This window comes from Styela clava, chromosome 5 (genome assembly GCF_964204865.1).
Source record: "Styela clava chromosome 5, kaStyClav1.hap1.2, whole genome shotgun sequence".
Lineage (NCBI taxonomy): Eukaryota > Metazoa > Chordata > Ascidiacea > Stolidobranchia > Styelidae > Styela > Styela clava.
The window spans coordinates 11,205,607-11,228,075 of record NC_135254.1 but is presented as its reverse complement, the minus strand read 5'-3'; the positions used below and the strand labels follow the sequence as shown (position 1 = coordinate 11,228,075).

General features: G+C 32.1%; 2 protein-coding genes across 3 annotated transcripts; both read right to left on the bottom strand.

Moving 5' to 3' along the window:
- Nucleotides 1-904: 904 nt before the first annotated feature.
- Nucleotides 905-18,597, bottom strand: LOC120344315 (phosphatidylinositol polyphosphate 5-phosphatase type IV-like). 2 transcript variants are annotated; one of them, XM_039413459.2, is made up of 13 exons: nucleotides 17,953-18,597; nucleotides 17,162-17,319; nucleotides 11,681-11,857; nucleotides 11,297-11,556; nucleotides 7,806-7,903; nucleotides 7,224-7,344; nucleotides 6,115-6,239; nucleotides 5,488-5,607; nucleotides 4,426-4,546; nucleotides 4,024-4,169; nucleotides 3,652-3,767; nucleotides 3,048-3,184; nucleotides 905-2,292 (listed from the first exon to the last, which is right to left on the bottom strand). In XM_039413459.2, the coding sequence occupies exons 1-13, from the start codon at nucleotides 18,542-18,544 to the stop codon at nucleotides 2,181-2,183; spliced, it is 2,283 nt and encodes a 760-aa protein (XP_039269393.2). In that variant the 5' UTR covers nucleotides 18,545-18,597; the 3' UTR covers nucleotides 905-2,180. The 2 variants fall into 2 exon arrangements, with proteins under 2 accessions (XP_039269393.2, XP_039269395.2); XM_039413461.2 differs by having other exon boundaries at nucleotides 17,162-17,316.
- On the bottom strand, nucleotides 18,598-21,996 carry LOC120344317 (uncharacterized). The gene has a single exon (XM_039413463.2). The coding sequence runs from the start codon at nucleotides 21,611-21,613 to the stop codon at nucleotides 19,604-19,606; it is 2,010 nt and encodes a 669-aa protein (XP_039269397.2). The 5' UTR covers nucleotides 21,614-21,996; the 3' UTR covers nucleotides 18,598-19,603.
- Nucleotides 21,997-22,469: the final 473 nt, after the last annotated feature.

Here is a 22,469-nt window from a genome sequence, read left to right as displayed (position 1 = left end):
TGTTTTTGAAACGGGTTTCCACAGATTATGATGCTCATTATGTATGAGAAGTTGTAACTGCATCAGATATTGCAATCATCTGCTTTCTCAAATATTTTTCGCCGCCACCAGACAGTTGAATTTGTTAGGAGAGTTCAGCAAGCAGGTTGAATAGTACGGTACTCCCTCAAAGTTACTTGGACATATTGCTATGAATTATCTAGCTGTTGTGGAAACTAGATTATATCTCAGAAAGATATATCTTATTTCTGACAGAACTAATGTTTCCCATATTTTTGAATGACACGGAATTACATGGGCCTGTTTAAATCGGGTTCGACAGCTTGGACTGAAATACTTCAGTCAACCCGAACCCCCCAGTAATCAGACACCAATCAAAGTTGATATATTGATTAACAATTTTAAAATATTATTTGAAAGATATTAACAAAGGTATATATTTCATTTATACGGAGCATTAGTGTGAAGACTGTTCCTATTTATTGCGAATAAGTTTCTCAATTCAAGGAGCGTTCCTTACTACCCTACCTGAATTAAATCACCATGTTCGTGTTATTGACCTTGTCCTCTGCCAAACTAATGAATTCTTGAAATCTCTCTCAGTTTCAATTGGCATCTCACTTTCTGCAATGCACGCAGCACATTATCTTTTAAGATTTGATAGTTTGGCTGCAAAGCTGTGGGTTACACATTGTTGTGTTGTGGGATCATGGAAAATCTACGCACACATTTTCTTCTGAAAGTGAAGGATATAGCAACACGTGAAAACTTAATTGTGTACTTCTGGAAATCTTTCCGTTAACCCCTAGTCTAATGCAAATATTTTAGACTCCACATTTGACCAATAGCCTACTGAGTAAATACGATCACAATTATGTCATTAATTCATCAAATTACAGACAGGTAGCAAAAATAACGATGTTTATTACGCAACCATCAATAAATGCATAAAAAAATATGACAACAAGGACAGAAAATGCAGGTAGCACCAAAAAAGAAATCGGGATAAAAGTAGTGCTAAATCTTCGAAACAATACTGAAAAGCAAAAATATATCACAAGTAACAGTGGTAATATTAATACAGAACTAATTGATGATCAACATTGGCACCTGTATTGCACATAAAAATGGTTCCATAACAAAGAGAGCCAGATTAGGGATCCATGGTCAAAGTAAATTGATTTCAATTCAATTTGGTTAACTAGATTAATTATATTACACCACTTAAAAGAGCGTGACCCATATGCAGTCATCTTGTCTTATAATTTCGATACAACAAACTAAACAAAAACAGTATTTGAAGATGAACAAATCGATAATTAAAATATCATACCAAAGAAAAATATGACAACGAGTACAAAATAGGGGCATATTGTATAAAACTACTACCCAAACAGAAAATACCCATAGATGAAGAGTTTTTGAACTTAAAAATACAGTAAGTTGGTATATCTAAGCAAAAATCCTTGGTTAAGGTGTTATCAAAAAAAATTCTACCCCCTTAGATTGGCTTGACATTATCATTGTCTCGTCCAATTACTTGATCAGTCTCTACCTCTTTTGTTGGTATTCCACTAAATAAAATAAGCAAAGGATACCAAATATTTTTATTATGCAAATTATTTCACTTAAGCTTATTTGTTAATCACATTGCTCTATCCTATGCTACTATTCAACTTGAATTCTTTGGCAGAACATCGATTAGATATGAATCATCATTAGTTTGCTTCTTTAGGCCATGTATGATTTGTCAATTTAAGCGATAACCAGAGTCTAAATCAAAACTTTTGATTTGGTGTCAATTATTTGGAATGTAATAAAAAAAAATAATCAAATGAAGAGTCTTGAAGCCAAGTAAAAAATCACAGGAATCATTAATATCAAAAAACTTATTACTCAAATAAATTGAACAAGATAGAGAATCTGAATTGAGCTTAGTTCTACAGGCTAGATAAATAATAATCCTTGATTTCAATTCATTTTTTCAATGTATATAAATAAAACTAGGATTTCAGCGCGCTATCACACATCTTGTGCGCAACAGAAAAACAAACAGATAATTTTCATAACATAACCAAAGTAGTACTTTCCAAAATTTGGCTTCTGTTGATTACACAACTTTTGATATGCAGTATTATTGCTAACTTAGTTAACTAAACCAAATCTGATAAAAAGTGTTATTAAAGTATCGAACACACAGCACTGCTATTTTGATAATTTCCTTGTTTTGCTCGTAGTCTTGCAGCTTTTTCATAAACATCATTTCTGAATTTTCCTCCTCCGAATGGAATACTATGTTAAATAAACCAAAGATAAAAATTTAAAATATTTGTTTAGAATCAATCTGCAAAACATGCAGTGTAATAACTACAGATGGGAATTTCAGGCCGTTAACAAATTGACCCGATAACTGCTCTTGGTTTTGTAGCCATACAATAAAACATTGCCTCGATTTTCTTGTAACAAAAGAAAACAGGCCTACTACATCTGAAGTGTTTCAGCATAAACATGCCCTGATGCTACTCAAAATTGTTCATGTATGGTCTGATTCTATGCTTAGTCACTCTTTTATGAGTGATGCAATATACTTAAACTTTGAATCAAATATTCAAAAATCGCTTGTCACAAACTTTCAACTTTTTACTACCTATTCCGGGGAATTTTATAAATTTTAGCTTTTAGTACTTCTTCCTGGACATATATATGCTTATATTTATGTAAAAAAATTAAAAAATACATTTGAAAATTACTGTGAAGCAGTAATGGTTGAAATATGATCAATGCAGACCCTTAATTTCGTAATACCACAATACCATCACCAGTTGGAGAAATTTGCTCCATTCACTTGGTGGTGGTAATATTGTGACCAAACTATTAATTGTAATTGTTGTATCTGAATCGAGCAACCAGTTACTAGCATTTCTCCAGGTGAGGTATCTTATAATTTACCACACAAAAACTTGGAGAATCATTATCTATTATTTACTCGTAAGTAACTGCCATAGGTTACTGAAACTCAACTTACGATCATCAAACTAAGCACAAACCTGTCTCTTCCTGGTTTTAAACAAACTTCAAACAGTCCATAAACTGGTCGATGGTCAGATTTCCTCAACGTAGTAACACTGTCATATTTTCCACAGTTAACAACTGTATGTTCTTTACACTTGAATAAAATACGATCCTAGAAATCAATGAATGCAAATTTAATAGACTTCCCGAAAGAAATCAGGCCATATATACTATTATCTTCCAAAGAAATGCAGAGTAAAATAACGATATTTTGGCTGGTAGTTTTATATTTATCGCAGAGGAGAGGGAAGACGATAATGTAGACTAAGCATATGGCAATTATCCAGTTTCAAGTGCACAACCTCGATTACGGAGGAAGCCATAATCTACAGGTAGTTTCGCAAACCACACTGCAACAAGGAGTAGTCCAACAATCTTTTATGGGACAGATTATAGCATAACTCTTTCCAAAATAATATCGAGCAACGAGAATCTATAAGAATTCATTTGATTAAAATATTAGAAATATTGAATAGTATACTGTATACAATCAAGACAATCGCCATATAATCAAGTCATTTTATTGTTATCCTCTTTTTCAGATGAATGTTATATATTCAATATAGAAAACCTACTTACAGTATATGAAGGAACTCGTAACTTGGGTGATGTGTCATATTTATCAGTTCCAGGATTAAATTTATACGTTGGAAGAAATCTTATCTTTGCTTCAGTGAATTCATGAAATATTTTACCTGAAAATTATGAAAAAGATAAACTGTTCATTTTAAACTGCACTAAAACATGAAAGACTCAATCACTCAAATGGTAATATATAATCCTCGGTTAAGCGGTTGATAAGGTGATTAGAATAAACATTAACAGTTCTGAATGTTCAAGATTTGTGGAGTAGAAATAATGATTTTGTTTAATTTAAAGTTAGAGAGCATAAAGAGTAAAGATTCCCTCCCATAACAGTGGAGCATAATGAAAAAATAACAATGTACCCACCTCTCTTCTTTGTTGCAATGAGTTGATCTCCTTTTAGAACCTCTTTGAAATTATAATTATCTGGATTGTTAACTTCTTGGTGCATTATTTCATGAGGTTGACTGACTCGAAAATTCAAATCTCCAAACCAAAACGTACAATCAAATCTTGGAAGTAAAAACGAAATTGAAGATAATTCAAGGACTAACTAATCAAGAACAAGTCTTGTACAGTGCAGGCCATATATATTCTATGCTATGCTTGGTCATATTAAACAAGATTTCATAAAGTAAGAGCAACCATAACTTGTTCAAAAACAAGTGACAAAAATGCCTTTTTCCACAGAATAATTGGGAATTCTTTTTTTTTAAAAGCATTCTATATAAAGAGTTTTAAATTTTGAACTATTCTACTTAGATTTACCTTGTTGTAACGTCATCTTGTGAACTTTTATAAGTATCCCATTTTAATTTTCTAGGTAATTTAATTCTTTCTTTTATTCTGTTATAATCTTCGATGCGTTCTTTCACCCTCGTTTCACCAGCTGTAATAAACATGTATATATAATAATCCCAAATCCATAATCGAGCATCATTATACAGATGGTCAATACTGAATAATGCACTGATTTGAATACATTTTATAATACCACTTTTAAATATGGAATATTGAATTTATACCACAACAGATCATACTCAACAGAGTATATATTGAGATTAATTTATATTTCAATTTCATATTTTCGAATCTGAATTTGGAAATCTGGCAAGCTAAATAAATATATTAAACAAAGTTGAATTTCAGGCCAAATGATGTTTTAACAGTAAATCTAAAATAATAGGATATTTTCATATTGAGATCAATTTATATTTCAATTTCATATTTTCAAATCTGAATTTGGAAATCTGGCAAGCTAAATATACATATAAAACAAAGTTGAATTTCAGGCCAAATGGTGTTTTGACAGTAAATCTAAAATAATCGGCTATTTTCAAAGTGTAGTGAAAACATAATTTACAACATATCATGTCTGTTCTATAATCTTCCATTAATATTTCTCAAAATAACAGTTTTCATGTATATAATATACTATATACAGTGCTTCAGAAGTGTGCGTACCAATGTGGAGCTAACTGATTTTGTTCGCCTACTTTACATCATGTTGTGTAAAGGGACTGGAACCTATGGTATATTCACTTGGCTAACACAGACAGTCCCCAAACTTGTAATAGAACTAAATAAGGAAAATCGAAAGAAAATTATGGACTAACCCTAACCCACACACTACAGGATAACCCTTAATACTACTACGGTAATATGTGATTTGCTTAGAATCAACCCCCACAGCTCCTTATGTAATGAGAATATTGCTTTGAGCACTCATTGAAATATGCTTCATCCTGCTTGTGCAAGTGTGATACCTAACAATTAGCTATTGAAGAGAAGCAACATTATTTCTCACTGGTATTCAAAATGAAAACTTACAATGAAAGTGTGATGTTATAAATATCATTGATGTACCGAAAAATTGAAAAGATATTGCAACCGCTCCTTTCGTTTTGATTTGTGAAACCATTCTTGTTGTCACACGATCTTCTTCGAATGCTGTTGTAAAAAAAAACTTGAGGCTTGGAACAAAGCATAATGAAATGACTAGACAAATGAAAAAAGAAAAGATCCATTATCTAAGAATTTTTCCAAATTCAATACTTCTGTATTTAATCACAGCAAAAAGTACAGAAGCCACATTGATGCAGAAATATGGACTAGCATACCAAACGATTTCTAATTCTCCCAGGTAATATAGTGGGTTAGGTTACACAAACCAGCAGACATACATGATTCCACAGTCTACCCAACTAGTAAAGCCAACTGGGCTGGGATAATGCAATGAAAAAAAGAGACCATCACAAGCAATATTTGGTCACAGCATATTTTTTATATTTGTATACTGAATTGCGAATATATATCACTGAACTTGTGTTTCTATGACAGTAAAATATTTTGCTACAATATCAAAATTCCAGTAACGATGATTTAATCATTTTGCAATATGTGTTATATTTATTTTGAATATAAAGCCACATCTGTGACAAGAGCCATGACACTTACGTGAACAAAACCATATTAGATCTCGTCTTATAAATATAGACATATGTAAAACACCGTGTGATACTGCATGTGCCAACACATGATTTGGACCAAGTGTTTCTTGCAATTTTATTTCCCACTTTTTCCTGAAATTAGATACATAAACAATTTAGGGTATGTATAAAAAGTATGCCCAGGTTGGGAAACACTGTAAGTGGTAAGTGAATGCCTATACATAAAATTTAAATATATTTTAAAATCCGAAAATAATATATGAAATATTATATGTTTTAGCTTGCATATGTGCTATTTTATGATGATTTATATCTCAGAAATTTTCTTGTTAATGCCATGTTGACAAATTACTCGATGATGTCGAGTTAAAACTATATTTAAAGAAAATTCTCATTTAACCCTCATGCTAATAAAAAATCATTGTGATCGAACAGGAATGCTTCGTAATTGTTAATTATATCTGACAACAAAGCAACAGCGCTTTTAAATGAGAACTCTCGAACACATGAGCAGGTACTTGAAAAAATCTTGACAAAAGTGCAAGTAGCACATTACTGTGACAACAGTGAGGTAACGACAAACATACTGAAGGTTAAAATCACACAGGTTTTCAAAAGACTATTCAATACCAAGTGAACTTGATGGGATGTCATCAAGACTGTACAATTCTAAGAAAAACTTCAGCTCTGCCACAAGCTATGAATCGTAATAATATATTGCCAAGAGATATTTGTATAGGAATTGACACAATAGGCGTGGCGTGGTCTCCTGTATTGAACTTACGCTTGCTCAGCATCACACTGAATACGAATGCCATCAGTTCAAAGAATTTAACAAACTCAACAGACCTACTCCGATTAATCTAAGTATTTTAATTATTGAATAATATTTTAGTGAGAATAAGGTGTTCCAGAAGTATGCGCACGAATAGGTCGCACAACCTGAATCCTTACCGGTACACACCTACTAGGTTCAGGTTGTGCGCCATCTTGGTGCGCATACTTCTGGAGGTCCGAGAATAATATACAATTTTTTTACTGAAATGTTATATTTGGTTGTCATTACATTCTTTAAATCATACGAGTCAAAAAAAACGATACCATCTTAGGACTTACAAATCTTGTGTGGCTTCCTGCACTCCAATTACATACATATCTTGCAAATATTCTTCGTGCTGAGGTAATAAAAAATCATTCAAATTTCTTGGAACGCCTTTTCTTTGCATATTCCATGTTCCTGGGAGAATGTAACATGCAGATACTCAAATTTTGTTTAAGAAATTTGTTCCATTATTAAGACATTTTTTGGATATGACTGAGAGTGTACGCACACATGTAATTTGAAAGCAACATCCTTGTTTGAAAGAAGATTGAAAATCTGATATAATATTGCATAATTGCATACATAATATGGCAGAACTAGAAACATCACTTTTATGTTAATTCACATAAATAGTTATTAATTAGGATATATTACAGTAAAACTTGTACGATGCATTTTTCTCAGAGAAGATAACAGATTTTTAAGTATACTGAAACCTTATTTGGACACTTAAGACTATACTGAGTGTTGCGCAATTGAATGCCACAATTACTTAATTGTATAGAACAAGGTAAGAGAACCGGAATAGCATGATATCAATGATAAACTATTCAGGAACATTGTTTGACTATGAATGAAATGATCGACCTCCTTACCAACAAACAACCTCAGCATACGATCAGGAAAATATCTGTTCAATTCGTCAGCTCCAAGTAGTGATCCATGTTTCGTTAAATTTCCCACAAGAAAATTCCTGAAATATAAAGTAAAGCATAGATTCACTACTTGATGACAGTAATACCTATCATTGATAAGTACTGAAATGAAACATTATGATATGATGATGACACCAAACACCAAAGAATAAAAAAAAAACAGTAATTGAAAAAAAAGAGCATTGCTCACAATATATGGGCATGGAGGCCATGTGCCTGTTTTATAATACAGTGACGAAAGCCGTCAGTCAAACATATTGGGATAAAAAAAATGATCCCGCTTCAATTGAAATAATATGAGTCAGTTGCAGAGAAAGGCAATTTTCGCACCATAAAAACAATTTAGCATGTGCACTTAGTGTACATAAACCAATGATCATGAAGAATTTTATTGATGATTAGGTATTGAATGGAACCCATGACCATTTCTCCTCACATAAACAGCTATTATTAATGTTCATCAACATCAAAAAAACACTTATTTCTTCATATCAGATCAGCTGAGATTCCATAATTATGTAGATGGGATGGACGCAATAATAGAAGAATGAAACCGGTCGGAGGTTACTTGTGTAGATAAGACCAAGAACAATACAATTTGTCTATTGTCTGGCAACCAACAAAACATTATGATGATGACACAGTTGAATATAAATGATTTTATGAAAAGTGTTATGTTTCGCCGGTCACACAGAGATGACAATGGGTTGCTATATATCTATGTCATGGAATGTCTTTTGCCAAGCATGATTGTACTATAACTCTCGGTTTCACTTAGTAGGCTATTATATTTATCAAATTGAAAAAGGGAAATTTTATTTCACCTTTTTTATTTATAACACCGAAATAGGCATAATTTTTTGTCCACGAACTATTTAAATAAATAATCATTTCCCAAAATAAATCGAATAAGACTTCACAAAATCAATGAAAAACATCAATTTCTTATAAAAATAGGCCATCTTTTGATGTATATTATACAAATTTATCAACTATGATATAACCCGTTATAAGTTTATAACCAAGCACTTTTCCCCTCTACAAGCTGTACCAACGTCACAGACAAGCTTTCATTTGTGTATATAACAAACATTTAAACAATACCTTAATACATAGGAACTATGAAAACAGTTACCAAACAAATCTTAGAAGGCAATAAATAATGAAATAAAATGTTTGATCCTAGGGTGTGGAGTGTTTGCAGACTAATGACAATACTCATTGGTTGAGCTGATAAATCATGCAAGTTTTTATATACTGATTTTGTAAACTGTGTCTGCGGGGTATTGGAATCATATTTACCAATAAATTTGAAAATTTTCCAATTAATTGGATTGGTTTGTCTGCATCACACCTATAGAGTAATACTTCCTAGGCAAGAAATATCTTCTAAGCTATGACATAAAATAGATTTTGGTTATTTTTATGCCACTTTCAACATAGAAATATCTAAATAAATGTAGGGTACTTCATTTAGGAAAAAATAATATGTATAGCAATTGATTGGATTTGTATATGTATTGTTGACAAGGATTTCCAAATCGACATGACCAAATTAGGAATATAATGCAACATTTCATGTCTACTTTTATAAAATATTGGGTAAATTCTTTGACTGTAATACATTTATTATTTATTATTTTTATTAAAATTAAGCACGCCACATAAAATAACTAATGAAAAAGCAATAAGCTATAAACTTAGTATTTTCATAGAAGTTCAGGTGTTCACAAAGGATGAGAGTGTTTGGAAGGGAGCCATGGATCTTGAAAGTATGAGAACTACTACTACTGACTTAATGAAACGTATGGTCACTTGATACGTGTTATCTAATTTAGCCAATTGATAATGGATTGATCGTTGTTGTGTGCGTCAACCGTCAACCAATTTATTCTTTTCCTAAACATAATATGTACGAAACATTGAATGAAGCACAAGCCAACAGAACACAACTTTCAATGTCCATTGTTAAAATGGGAGAAACAGACTGAATAGAACTGATCAAAAAAACGCCATTTTACGAGACATGACCTAAATGAATTTCCATCTCATTGTTGCGTCTTTCATTAAATCCGATTTCTTTGTTATGAAAGCTTCAAGAATAACATTGAATATTTGGTTTTGGTTAATAGTGGAGATTCCCGTCGCACCAATACAAACATACACTGTTTTAAATTGTTTTTCTACAGAATTCTACAGCATAATTATGAAATAAATTGTAATAACAAAATTCTGAGGGCTGAAGAATACCGGTAGTTTTCTGATATACAGTATTTCAATAGATAATTGTCGCATTATATAATAAATAGTATTCGAATTGCAATATTTATATACATTATAGGCCTAGTATATTTTATTGTAGTTCAAAAAGTTTACTCCTAACAAGGCTGGGGTGTATAATATTGCATTTACCATCACCTACTAGCTTTATTAATAAACATAACCCATTGAAAAATTTTCACAAATATGTTTTTTGGACCCATATTGACAATGCTGATTTATTAATACCATAAAAATAAATATAAAATGGCATATTTTACTTATCAACGCCCTCTGCTATACAGCTAGTTGTGGCACAAAAAAAACAAGATGTAAAAAAAGATTAGATTGTGTACATATTTATGTAATTTTCCCCACAAATTGAAATGTATTCAATATTCCATATTCAAAAATATTTTCTGACAATGTATTCGTAATAGTGAAATATTCAGTTTTGGCCATGTCTGGCATAGACATGATAATGGTAATAAACAATCTAATCACTGAGCCACACATTATATATGGTACAGTCAATTTTCGGGTCGTTTAAGATTGGGCGAACCGACTGAAATTGGCCGAAATGGGAAGTAAATTTATGACCCCAACAAAATTACAGATGAATGAAATCCCCATATTGAAAATGAAAATGGACCACATGAGAGAAAGTACTTTCCCAATACCAATTAACAAAACACTAAATAATTCTATGCTTTTATAAAGGGTGTGACGTTACAAAGTTGGAACAAAACTGGATTAGTTGAATAATTTATTCCGGATATGCAATCAGACAGCATTAATTATTAAGAGTGACGCTCTTCTCTATTTAAGAGGAAAATTACATTTTGGTGCATAGTTTTATCAACTAAAGTTCTAGCTTAATACATTGATGATAGGCGAACTGTTATGGTAGACCCATGCCAAGTATGTTGTTCTACCAAAAATATTGTGAAAGGCTTTTGAGCCAAATTAAATTGAAAACCCAAAGGTCAATTGAAATTTTTAACAAATGATTGGGCAGTGAACTTGACAAGACTAGCGAAAGTAAATTGTCTGGAGATAACAAACTAACCTGTTTTTGACATTACATGCCTTTACAGAGCATTGATTCTCCACAGTAATGGATGCTGTTTAAAAATTCAAAAAATTACTAAAAAATATTTTCATCAAATTACCTTTCTCTCACACCATGTGAAGATAAAGCAGGTAAAATTCCGGTTGATCTAGTTGAGGGTGTTTCTGATATTTCATCATCATAATCCAATATTTCATCACCAAGAGCACTGCGTGGTGAGAGATCAGCATCCTTTTGTTTTGCCATAAATTCTATATCGCTAGAAGCTGATTTTTTGCGCGACTTTCGATCTTCAGGGGTCAATAAATTACGTGACACCCCTCCTCGATTTTTACTTGATCCAGAGCGTATTCTGATAACCTGATACGAAAATAAAGTAAATTTAATCAAAAATATCAAGTTATTAAAACAGTATCAAAGAAATTCAGCTTAGAAAGGCCCAACTAAGTCCTTCAAACAATAATATTTTGAATCATTGACTGACCTTAGAATCTGACACTACACTTATGTTATCTTCGTCATCGCTTAATGAAAGTCGTTTTTTATTCGGGAACACTGGAGCTGAAGCAACTGATGCCGTCGGGCTCTTGCTTCTTATTTCTTCCAATTTTAAAACTTTGAGAAGTTTTGTTTGGAGATTTTCAGAAATATTCAAGGTGTTCTGTAAAAATTTAAAAAAATTGTATTATGAGATCTGTTAATATTTGATGGGAGTTTTAGAGATTAGAACTTCTCTTATCATTTCAAAATTGTTCTACAATGACAGAAACTGAATGAAAGATGCATTTGTGTTTTTTATAAAATCTTTAAATTTTATTAACAGAAAAGGAGAAAAAGGATAAAACTTATCAATCAAACTGTCAATAAAAACCAATTATTTAAGGTAGGCTATTATAAAAATAAATTTTAAACTGGCATTAATTTAGATTCCTGAACCTGCCTGAGAAAAAGGTTAAAACTTATCAATCAATCAAACTGTCAAAAAGCACCAATTATTTAATAAGGAAGGCTATTATAAAAATAAATTTTAAACTGGCATTAATTTAGATTCCTGAACCTGCCTGAATTCAGACCAGTAGTTACCAAACTATCGATAAATTATAATCTAGTCGTAGCTTTACTTATTTCTGATTACTAGACATAGTATCATTATTAAATAATGAAAAAACATTAATAATGACTGAACGAATGAATAAACAATCTTTTTTTGAGCAATGAAATATATCGGTCAGAAATGGCCAAAACCGAATATTTCAAATACATTCAGAGAAAATATTTTTGAATATGAAATGTTGAATACATTCTAAATTGGCATACATTCTACATTGGCTAAATTTGATGTGGAAAATTACATAAAAACTATATCTTAATGTTGATCAAATCTAAAAGGTCATTGTTTTTTCTGTGTTGTTTCTTACCAATTGAGATATCGTGTGTTTTGTTCTACTTGTCTGACAACTCAAAATCCCTAATTTTTAAATAAATATGTTTTAAATTATTACTAAATTCAAAAATTTACTACATCACATATGATGAATTTCTAATGTATTTGAATATTTTATTCGTTTTGGACATCCCTGAATCGGCATTTGGAAAGTTTTGCATTACACATAAAGAATATTCGCCATTTTTCCGCTAGCATCATCATGTCAAATAACATTACTAATATGATTCCTTGTTTATATTGAAAAGATTCACCTAAATATAAAACCTATTTTTTTTGCTTTTGTTTATCTTGTCAAAAGCAGTTTGTGATCTAAGAGTTCAACTGGCACTTCACATGAATATTTAGTTCTCGCCTACGAACTCTGTAAGACTGTAAACTGACTGAATGATATAATATTCAAACCTCAACATAAGATAAGTCTATATCAAATTCAAACATTATGCAATTCATAATAAAACCAAATATAACAATGCTGTCAAAGCCACATGCATGCAGTAGACACTCAATATCTTGCATTAATGATTGAAAGGATTATTGCATAGCGAGTATTGCATTAATGATTTGCATTAATGAAGGCAAGAGGGTATTAAACAAAGGATTTATCTCAAATAATCAATGAAGTAGCATTTTCCAGAATGAGACTGAAGGTGACATTTTAACACTTGAACAGAAACGACTTTCTTTACTGAAAAATCACAATCATGAGTTCATAAAAAATACATCATCCTTTATTTTTAAATACAGTAATACACATCATACTCATCTCCAAACAGGCTATATTATACACTTTAAGTTTTAAAGTTTATCAATGTTCCTACTAATCGACGATGAGATGCATCATGCTAAACATTAGAACGTTAGAATTGCACTGGCCACCGCATCGCTGATTACCCTAAGTAGATTCGTAAGTTCGAATTCTGTGGAGGAATTATTTGCAAGAGGATTGCTGGTGTCCTCGCTGTCGTAGGATGGTTCCGGTAACCACCGCTGGTCGGTAAAGCATTCTCCACCATCAAGTTCATGCATCTGAAACAAATAACTAATTCCATCTGAACAGGAGGCTGATAAATATGTAAATCAGTGCTTCTCAATCTTTTTATATTGCGGCCTACTTACATTGAGAGTTTTACTTTGCGGAGAACCTTTATTAACGTTTTTTTTTCAGAGGTCGGGGCAGGGTTGTTCAAAAGGAATCAAATATCAAGATATTCGAATACTTCTTCGGCAAATTTTCAAATAATAGCCACTTTGAGGGAAAGCTTTTAAAAAATTCCTCCCGATATAGATATTCCCCCAACAATCGATAACTATGTTTATTTCCGTAACAATGGCTAATCAGCAGTAAGTCAATAATGACGTACCAATTGGAATTCAAGCATGGTTGTAAACATCAGTAATCAGTAATTTATTTTTTCACCAAACCGAAAAAAAAAACACTTCATGCAAATAAATATAATAAAGGCATTTAAATACGGCATCTCAGGGCGAAAGGAATCGCGAGAAACCAAAACTGGTTAACGAGCAGCGACACCCGCGAATTAGTCTAACAGAAATATAAACAGAAGAGAGAAAGAAGTCAAACATTATATCATGAAGAAAAAAAGACAGCAAAAGTCAAACCAAATATGTACAACACTAGACTCCGAGCACCGTCAGTTATGTAACCATGGGAACGACATTTCAAAGATATGGCCGCACAGAGTACGGTGCCGGTAACCAAGGACATTGTTTAGTTCACCTTCAAATAGAGAATGAGGTAATATAGGGGCGAGGTTTTCTGGTGCTGGAGTCATTACAGGGCCCAAGAAGAATTGAGAATTAAATGCAAAAGCAATCCAATAAGTTAAAAAGCAAGATAACATGAATAACAGGTAAGAAAATATTACAGAGAAAAAAACGCACAAAACTACTCCGGGCCGGATAAGAGTTATTATTAAGATAGCTCACCAACCTACCTAGCGTATGCAATACATAGCCAAACCGGTTTCTAAAGAATAATATTTGATCAATCAAATAGAAGACAATTTAAATATCATTAATCAACAGCAGTAATAAATGGATTTTGAGCTTTATGAGTTTATAGCTCCGTCTATATGTTCTTATGAAGACTCTTAGTCTTACGAAATAAATTATCTATAAAAGCAATTGGTAGGCCTACATGGTTCAAAAATGTGTAAGGCGAGTTATACGGTTTATCAATATATAAAACGAGAATATCGGTCAGAGACCGAAGACTTATCGATCGAAAGTTAGGGGATCCCCCAAAACAGCGCTCTTACTCCATAGTGACACCTTGTGTCCCATCACTAATTAATTATTAACTCGCTAATTATGTGACATAATTTGCCCAAAATCAATAGGCTGCTGGTCCGAGATAAGATGAATGCACGTGCAAAATCTGGAGCAGATTCAATCTCGCTTTCGTGAGATATCGCGTGCATCTAACATACATACAGACAAATACCTATCAACATACTTACCGATTAAAATCGACAAGTTATAACAATAATTGAGAAAATAGAAAATCAACATTTGATAGAATATCGGTTAGAAACCGAAGAACAGGTGCACCAGTTTATATTCACCAACTATCCAAAATACTCTCAAAACAGCATATAAAATTTTGCCATAGTAAAGTATAGGAAGAATTTTTCTGGGGTCAAAGGTCAGGGAAACATCCATTGTAATGGTGAGGAAATAAAATCGATACCTTGATTGTTATCTGCTGTGCGAGCGTGTGTCGCGTATGGTTGCGACAATTTTGCACAGTTTCGTATTGGGAATTGACGCCAAGCCCCTGCAAGGCTTCCTATTTACCCATTAATTTCCGTTACGTCGGAACGGTGAAAATTATGTGAAGCCGTAATTGTTATGATACCCAAAAATAATTTATACTTTTTCCTGCTTTTTTACAAATATATTTGATAATGATAGTTAAAAGTATCAAATTTTATTAGGATGATTTTCTGTAGATAAAAAATATTCGAATCCATGACCGATACCAGCATTTAAAATGCTGTACCTGTTATTAATTAAATTTTGTTCAACTTAACTCATGACTTACGAAAAAATGAAAGTAATATTATTCTAAAATATCGCTGCAATCTGCGGACATAAAATTTGTGGTAAACTGCCCGATCATAATTAAATTCGTAATTGATTCGTATTTTCATACATATGGAAAAATGAAAGCAGTATTATCCTGGTATCGATTGAGATCCTCTTTAGAAATGTATTGCTATCCTATTAAAAGTCCAAATAATTCCAATTTTACCACAAAATATAGAAAATTACGAATAATTTGGCAACGAATTCGCGGCCCGCAACGAAATACTCATCGGCCCACTAGTGGGCCGAGGACCCCTGGTTGAAAAGCGCTGATGTAAATCCTATCCTATCCTAATGTAATCCTATTTTAATTAATCTTTCGCTACTATGGATGAGGTCACGAGCTGGCTAGGGTATCAATGCGGGGTATGCAAGCCTTAAAATCACGCAACTGTCTGTATAATTTCCCCCAAATCTATAACTACGGTACATGTCAATATAGAAAACAAATCATTCATTTGCCATATACATCAGCATATGCTAGTCACAGAATACAGGTAATAATAAAACATGAATTGAACAGGAGAACCAATTCCTTGTATTATAACATCAGGAATTAATTTCATTAGTGTATGAAGATTATACCGAATGCATATGCAATTTAATTCTATATTAAACAGCCGAATGAATAATGTATTATGGTCATGACTGATGAATATTGTTTAATAATATAAGAATGAGTGAACTCGTTGTTATATTTTGTTGGGCAGGAAATGAAAAAACCACTTGTTAAAGAGATATTTATATATATATATATATTATGCAGATTGATTGAAGTACAAAGTTACAAAATTCACATTAAATTTTCAAAAAGGGAAATATAATACGGCAGACGTTCCAAACTTTCAAACTGACATTTGACTTACTCACAAACTTCAAAGCATTTGAAGACGTCGTCAATGCATTGGTAAAAAAGTTTAAATTTATTGATATTATTAAATTACGACAAGAAATAGTTTTAATTAAATAAGATACTGGTACTCGGATACGCTAATTTATTTTTAATAAATATTAACATTTAATGAGAATTTTTAGTGCCGGCGGATACGGTATTGAATAATTTGTAGGGAATGGATTGATATTCTGCGACACACCAATCAGAACTACCGTTATATGAGACAACTAAGAAAAAATTTTATTTTGATTTGTCTTTGTATATCATTTCGACACAATGTCGCCATCATAATAATGAAGTGCAAATAAAATTTTATGATATAAGGAAATAGGATTTGAAAATTGATTAGTTTATGAGCCCAAAGCTTTTTTACAATACAATTATTTACTAGAAATTTGAAAAATTTATCAAACAAAATGCAATGCAATCTTCAAAGTCAAAATCACTATTTAACTAACAATTGAATATATTAGTTATCAGTTTCTATTTTCCCACTTTAATCATCCTGTACCTACCATTTCTACTTCTTCATCTTCTGAACAGGAAGATGTTGAAGATTGTTGCTCAGATTCATGATCAGAGGATGTACTTGTATCAAATGTTTCTTCATCAGATAACTCATCATCATCATCATCATCTCCTCCTACTTGGAACTTCACAGCCATTTCATCTGCTAAAAAATTGTAATCGGAAATTTCAAAATATACATAATTTTATATAAAATTTTTTGAATAGGCTATACAATGAAATACATCAGTCTTTGAACGATGGAAAACATACAGTCGTTCTGAAAATTGATCATTTTTGACTGCCTTTTCAAAGATTCTCAATACTGCCCCTGCTTTTAACATATTTCCATCAATTATTAAATGAAAGCATTATGTATTAGAGTCAACGAATTATTAAACCAAAAAAGTCAGTTTATGTTAAATAAGTGCAAGCATTACGAATGGCACCTAGTGAGGGGCCTTGATTATGCCCCCCCTCAAGGCCCAGATCCATAGACCTCGAAATATGTAATACCGGCATAGCATAGTATTCATCATGTGTGACACAACTCAATGTCAATACTAGTATGTCATAATAATGTAAATATTTAATAAGGAATAGTAACAAATTCTAACTTAGTTAGGATATATTTCAAAGACAAAAAGTTAGAATCAGTAATTTTACTGAAAAAAAATAAAGATTTTCAAATTTGAAAGTCTTCAAATCAAATCAAATGTGATGTGAAGAAAGAAAACACAAATTTATTTTCAGAAATTGATTATACAGTAAACGTAATATAAATGAATTGAGTAATTACCTGTTTGTTCTATTGATAAACTTTTCGCAGGTGATCCGTCGATGGTAGATAGTGATTTATTCGGCATACTTTCGAAATCATAAGAAATAATATCAGTGTCTGAAAGTGTTCTGTGCTTTTTATTGGCTACTTTTTTAATCGGGGGTAAGAGTCTTTTTACTACACCATTTTGTAATGGAATTTGAAAATTTTCTGATTTACTAAGCTGTCCAAAAGGTCCGTTTGAATCGGCAGAAAGAGGGAAAGAATTGTTTTTTCTAAAAGCAGTAAACTTATTAATACGTAAGTCATTATTTTGATCCAACATTGAATTACTGATCTTCAGTTTTTTAGAATCTAAATTGTATAACTCAAGTTCAACATTATTTCCAGATGGTGGTGGTATAATGTAGACATCTTCCAAATTTTCAACCGCGTTATTTCTTTCTTTATCTTCAATTATGGTTTTTTTATTTCTATGATTCTTCGACATTTCAACATCATTATTATTTTTGGCACAACGTTCAATCCCATTCGGTACAATCAACTTTTGAGATGACGTAGACTTTGGAATTACAACTTCATCTTCATCACTGTTAATCTCCACTTCCATTGTAAAAATTTCAGTAAACTAAACCAATATTTAAATGCAATATTAGGTATTCATCTAATATATAATTAAAACATAAAGTACAATTATCAATACAGTGGACTAATCATAGAATAAACAGTACTGCTGTATAGTAAATAGATATTTACAGTGGACTTTAACAAAAGAAAAAATAAATTGATCAAGAGTGGTGCTACATTTCCAAGAAATATTGCTATGGGTTATACATATATCGAGATGAAAAAAAAATCTGATAACAAAGCGATAATCAGGCACTGTAATAAAATTTGGTATTTAAAAATATTTCAAAGGAAAGTGTCGAAACACTAGCAATTTCCAAAATTGTTTCAAGTAGTTTATTAATCTTCCAATATTAATATTCAAGTAATATTTGCAAACGCAGGAAACAGTGGAATGATGTTAATAAAAAAAATAGAATATGTAGTATAAATCTGGTACATTAATAGGTCATGGAGAAAACGCAGCTCAAAAATTACTGCATGAAATCTTGATAATAAAGAGAATCTTGATTGCAAGAACTAATGAAAAAAACAGTGAGCACAAAAAAACTTGTCAAACATTTTAGGACACAAGATGAACCAAATTACGAATTAATAAAAAAAGGTATGGAAAATTATTATCTATTCGTAACAATAAGTCAATTTGGTTTTACAAAATTAACGAACTCAACTTAGGCATAAAGGGTAATCATGGAAATTTAATGATAACCTAATTTTGATTGGTTAGAAAATTAAAGATAGTCATTGAAGAATACTAACATGTGGATACTTTATTTTTAGATGATTTATACAAAAATGTCATATAAAAGACTGGATTTGTGAACAAGCATTATGAAAAGGACCATAACTTCAAGCAATGTACCACATATCTTTATTACATAAAAGAAAAAAAAATTAATATTATATGAATTGATTTAGTTAGGCTATACGAGTATGTATTGTAAACAAAACGATGCAGCATTATTTATAAAGTGCAAATGAAGAAAACGATGTTTCTTATTAATTGAATATGTTGAATTAACTGCGGAGAAACATATGATTTCTATTTGTCAATTATAGATGAAAGTTTTCCAGGTGGAGTACCAGTAAGACTCAGTGCATCTTTGAGTTCATTTACATTCATTTTCAACATCTCGTTTTCCTGTGATAATTCAGTATTCCTTGAATTGAGAAAGACAGCATCCTGTATGGCATCATCTAATAGTCCCCTCCAGCGGTTTTCAAGATCAACTTTGAACTCTTCAAAGACTTCTCTATAAGCTCTGAACGTTTGTAAATTCTGAAGCTGCTGAATTTCAACTTCCTTTCCATGTTTTTCAACGAGAACTCGTATGTGTTCTTCCATCTGCATGTTCTCCTTCTTTAGAACATCCAATTGAGTGGTTATAGCAGATTTCTCCAATTTCAGTGTTGCTAATTGAACAGCATTTCTCAGTTGCTCATTTGCATCAAGCTGCAATCCCCCTGACGATGATCTCATTTCAAGCTCTGCTTTTTCATGAGCAGATTCAACTTTCAATTTTTCAACCTCATCATCAACCAATTGTTGATTTTCTGTTTTCATTCGTTGTCTGTCTTCCTCCAATTTTCGAGACATCATTTCAAAATTGAACGATGAAACGTCCAATCCGGCCTCTTTTTCTTTTCTGAGTTGATTTTTAACAAGTTTTAGGTCATCTCGGATTTTGCTAGTTTTCTCGCTTTCGGTTTTATATGCTTCTTTTTTCTGTTGTATTCTTGTAACTCTTGCTTTAGTATCTTTTTCATCAGAATTTCCAGATTCAACAAGCTTGGTATACTGATCAATCTCGGACCTCAAATCGTTCTTCAATTTTTCAGAAGAATTCTTTTGGTCTTTATATTCAGCTGATAACTTCTCAACACAGTTTTGCAACTTTTTGATTTCTTCACTATTCGAACCCTTTTTCACTTCCAACACCCAAAGCAAGCCTCTGTCAGCAAGATGTCTTTTTCTTTCTTCCACGTATAGATTGGAAAGCATTATTCTTTGATCCCAGCTTGTTTTTTTCACTGCATTCAAATCACTTAAAAGGTTTTCGAGCAAAGTTACATCTTTCTTTTGTGGAATATTCTGCACCATCATTCTATCTCGTACAACTTTTATATCCTGTCTCAACTCCGTCAGCAATTTGTCAAGATCTCCAGACGACTTTTGCGGGCTCAAGCGAAGCCCTGATGTTGATTTTACCATATCAAACAATGACATCATTGTATCAACGTCCTTCTCTTCACCACTGACGCAAGCCATCACTGCAGCAAATGAGCTGTTTAATATTATATCATGAACAAGTTTGTTTGTGTTTGATAGAGCCGATTCCTTTTTTGCCTTTCCTTTGCCCATAGCTTTGAACAGCGCCTTGATTCCGACATTTTCTTGTTCTGATTCATGTCCAATCAAGTCAACGATGGTAATTTTTGACAGAATTCCGCTCGAAGATGAGCCTGCTTGCTGTTTTTTTGACACATACAATGTAACTATGACATCTCTTTGTCCCATTTTCAAGGCGTTTTCTGCTTTAAACCCTTCTGTGTACAAGCCACAAGCTTCATCTGCATTTGAGCATACAATGCCTGATAAATTTTCCACATAAACTCCAATCTTATCATTGTGCTTGATATTCATGCTCCTTGTATGTGGATTCAGCACATCAATTAATTCCCCTTTGTTATTGATCTGCAACATACTGACACTGACTAGGTATTGACCACCAGCAACTTGATCAAACAAATCATGAATAATTAAGGGAATAATTCCATTATTAGCATTATATCCTGTTCCGTGTAATATATTTCCACTTCCGATTTCATTCAACCCACAGCAGGTGACGGAAACATTGGATCCAGATAATGCTTCATGAACAAGTTTTGACAATTGTGATGAATAGATTCCAGGTAATTCTGTACTGGCAAAAGCTCCATCGAAATTGAATGATTTCTCTCCTCTTGAACCAGTTTGAACCACAATTGATTTATTTTTGATTTTCGTAACAGTAGATGTTGATTGAACAACCGCCAAAGTCTTGAATGACATTTCAAATTTTTGTTAACAACTGGTTAGTAGCGCATAAATTATTTAAATAAATGTGTTGTAAATACTGAAATGAAGTTAACATAAACATCAGAAAACTAAAACCAAGTGTCTAAGTTGGACAACTACATGAAAACTCATTAAATATAATAACAGTAGGGAACAGTTCCATGCTGCCATGCTTGTCTCAATTTTAGTTTACCGTGTGTCAAGCGTCGCGCCAAAATTCTTAATGGCCGCCCTTTTTTAGATTTTGCTAATATCAAGTCCATGCTTCCGAACACAAATACTGAAATAATTAGCCAACTAATCCCATACCCAACCTGGATTGTTAACTGAACAAGAGGCTGTAATTCGCCATATGGGCTTTCCCCTCCCCCGGGATGAATTTGTTAATCCTACCCTATCCTATTTAATAAGTATTTTTATATCTGATATATTGAATAACTATTTTCTGGGAAATACAATGGTGGCGTGTTTAGATTGCATTTACTGCGCAGTTCAAAGCTTTTTGCTTATTCTCCATGATACTAGATTCAGATGAATCTGTTTCTATAATCTGTCCTAATGATATAACTCCAGCCTTGAATCCATGGAACTTGGAAATCTAAATTTGGCAGTTTGTTTTCTAAATACAAAAACAGATTGAACCACAGGTTTTCTGATTTAACCTTTGCTTGTTAATTTGGTTGACGACATGGAAGAAGTTATTCGATTTTTATATGCATTACGATAACTACCGGTAAGTTTAAATAAATTTTGGAATGAGACTATTTCTTGTGTTTTTAACATCTACGTTCAGACGTTATGTGCCATAAAATGCAGAAATTTGAATGAAGGAACAATTATTTATACACTG

Bases quoted from the DNA above. Each gene is read 5' to 3' on its own strand.
- LOC120344315 (XM_039413459.2), bottom strand. From the start codon at position 18,544: ATGGAAGTGGAGATTAACAGTGATGAAGATGAAGTTGTAATTCCAAAG. The intron at 7,345-7,805 runs GTAAGGAGGTCG...ACATTCTCCCAG, and splicing joins TATGCTGAGGTTGTTTGTTG to GAACATGGAATATGCAAAGA. The intron at 4,170-4,425 runs GTAAATCTAAGT...TTTACTTCCAAG, and splicing joins CAAGATGACGTTACAACAAG to ATTTGATTGTACGTTTTGGT.
- LOC120344317 (XM_039413463.2), bottom strand. From the start codon at position 21,613: ATGTCATTCAAGACTTTGGCGGTTGTTCAATCAACATCTACTGTTACG.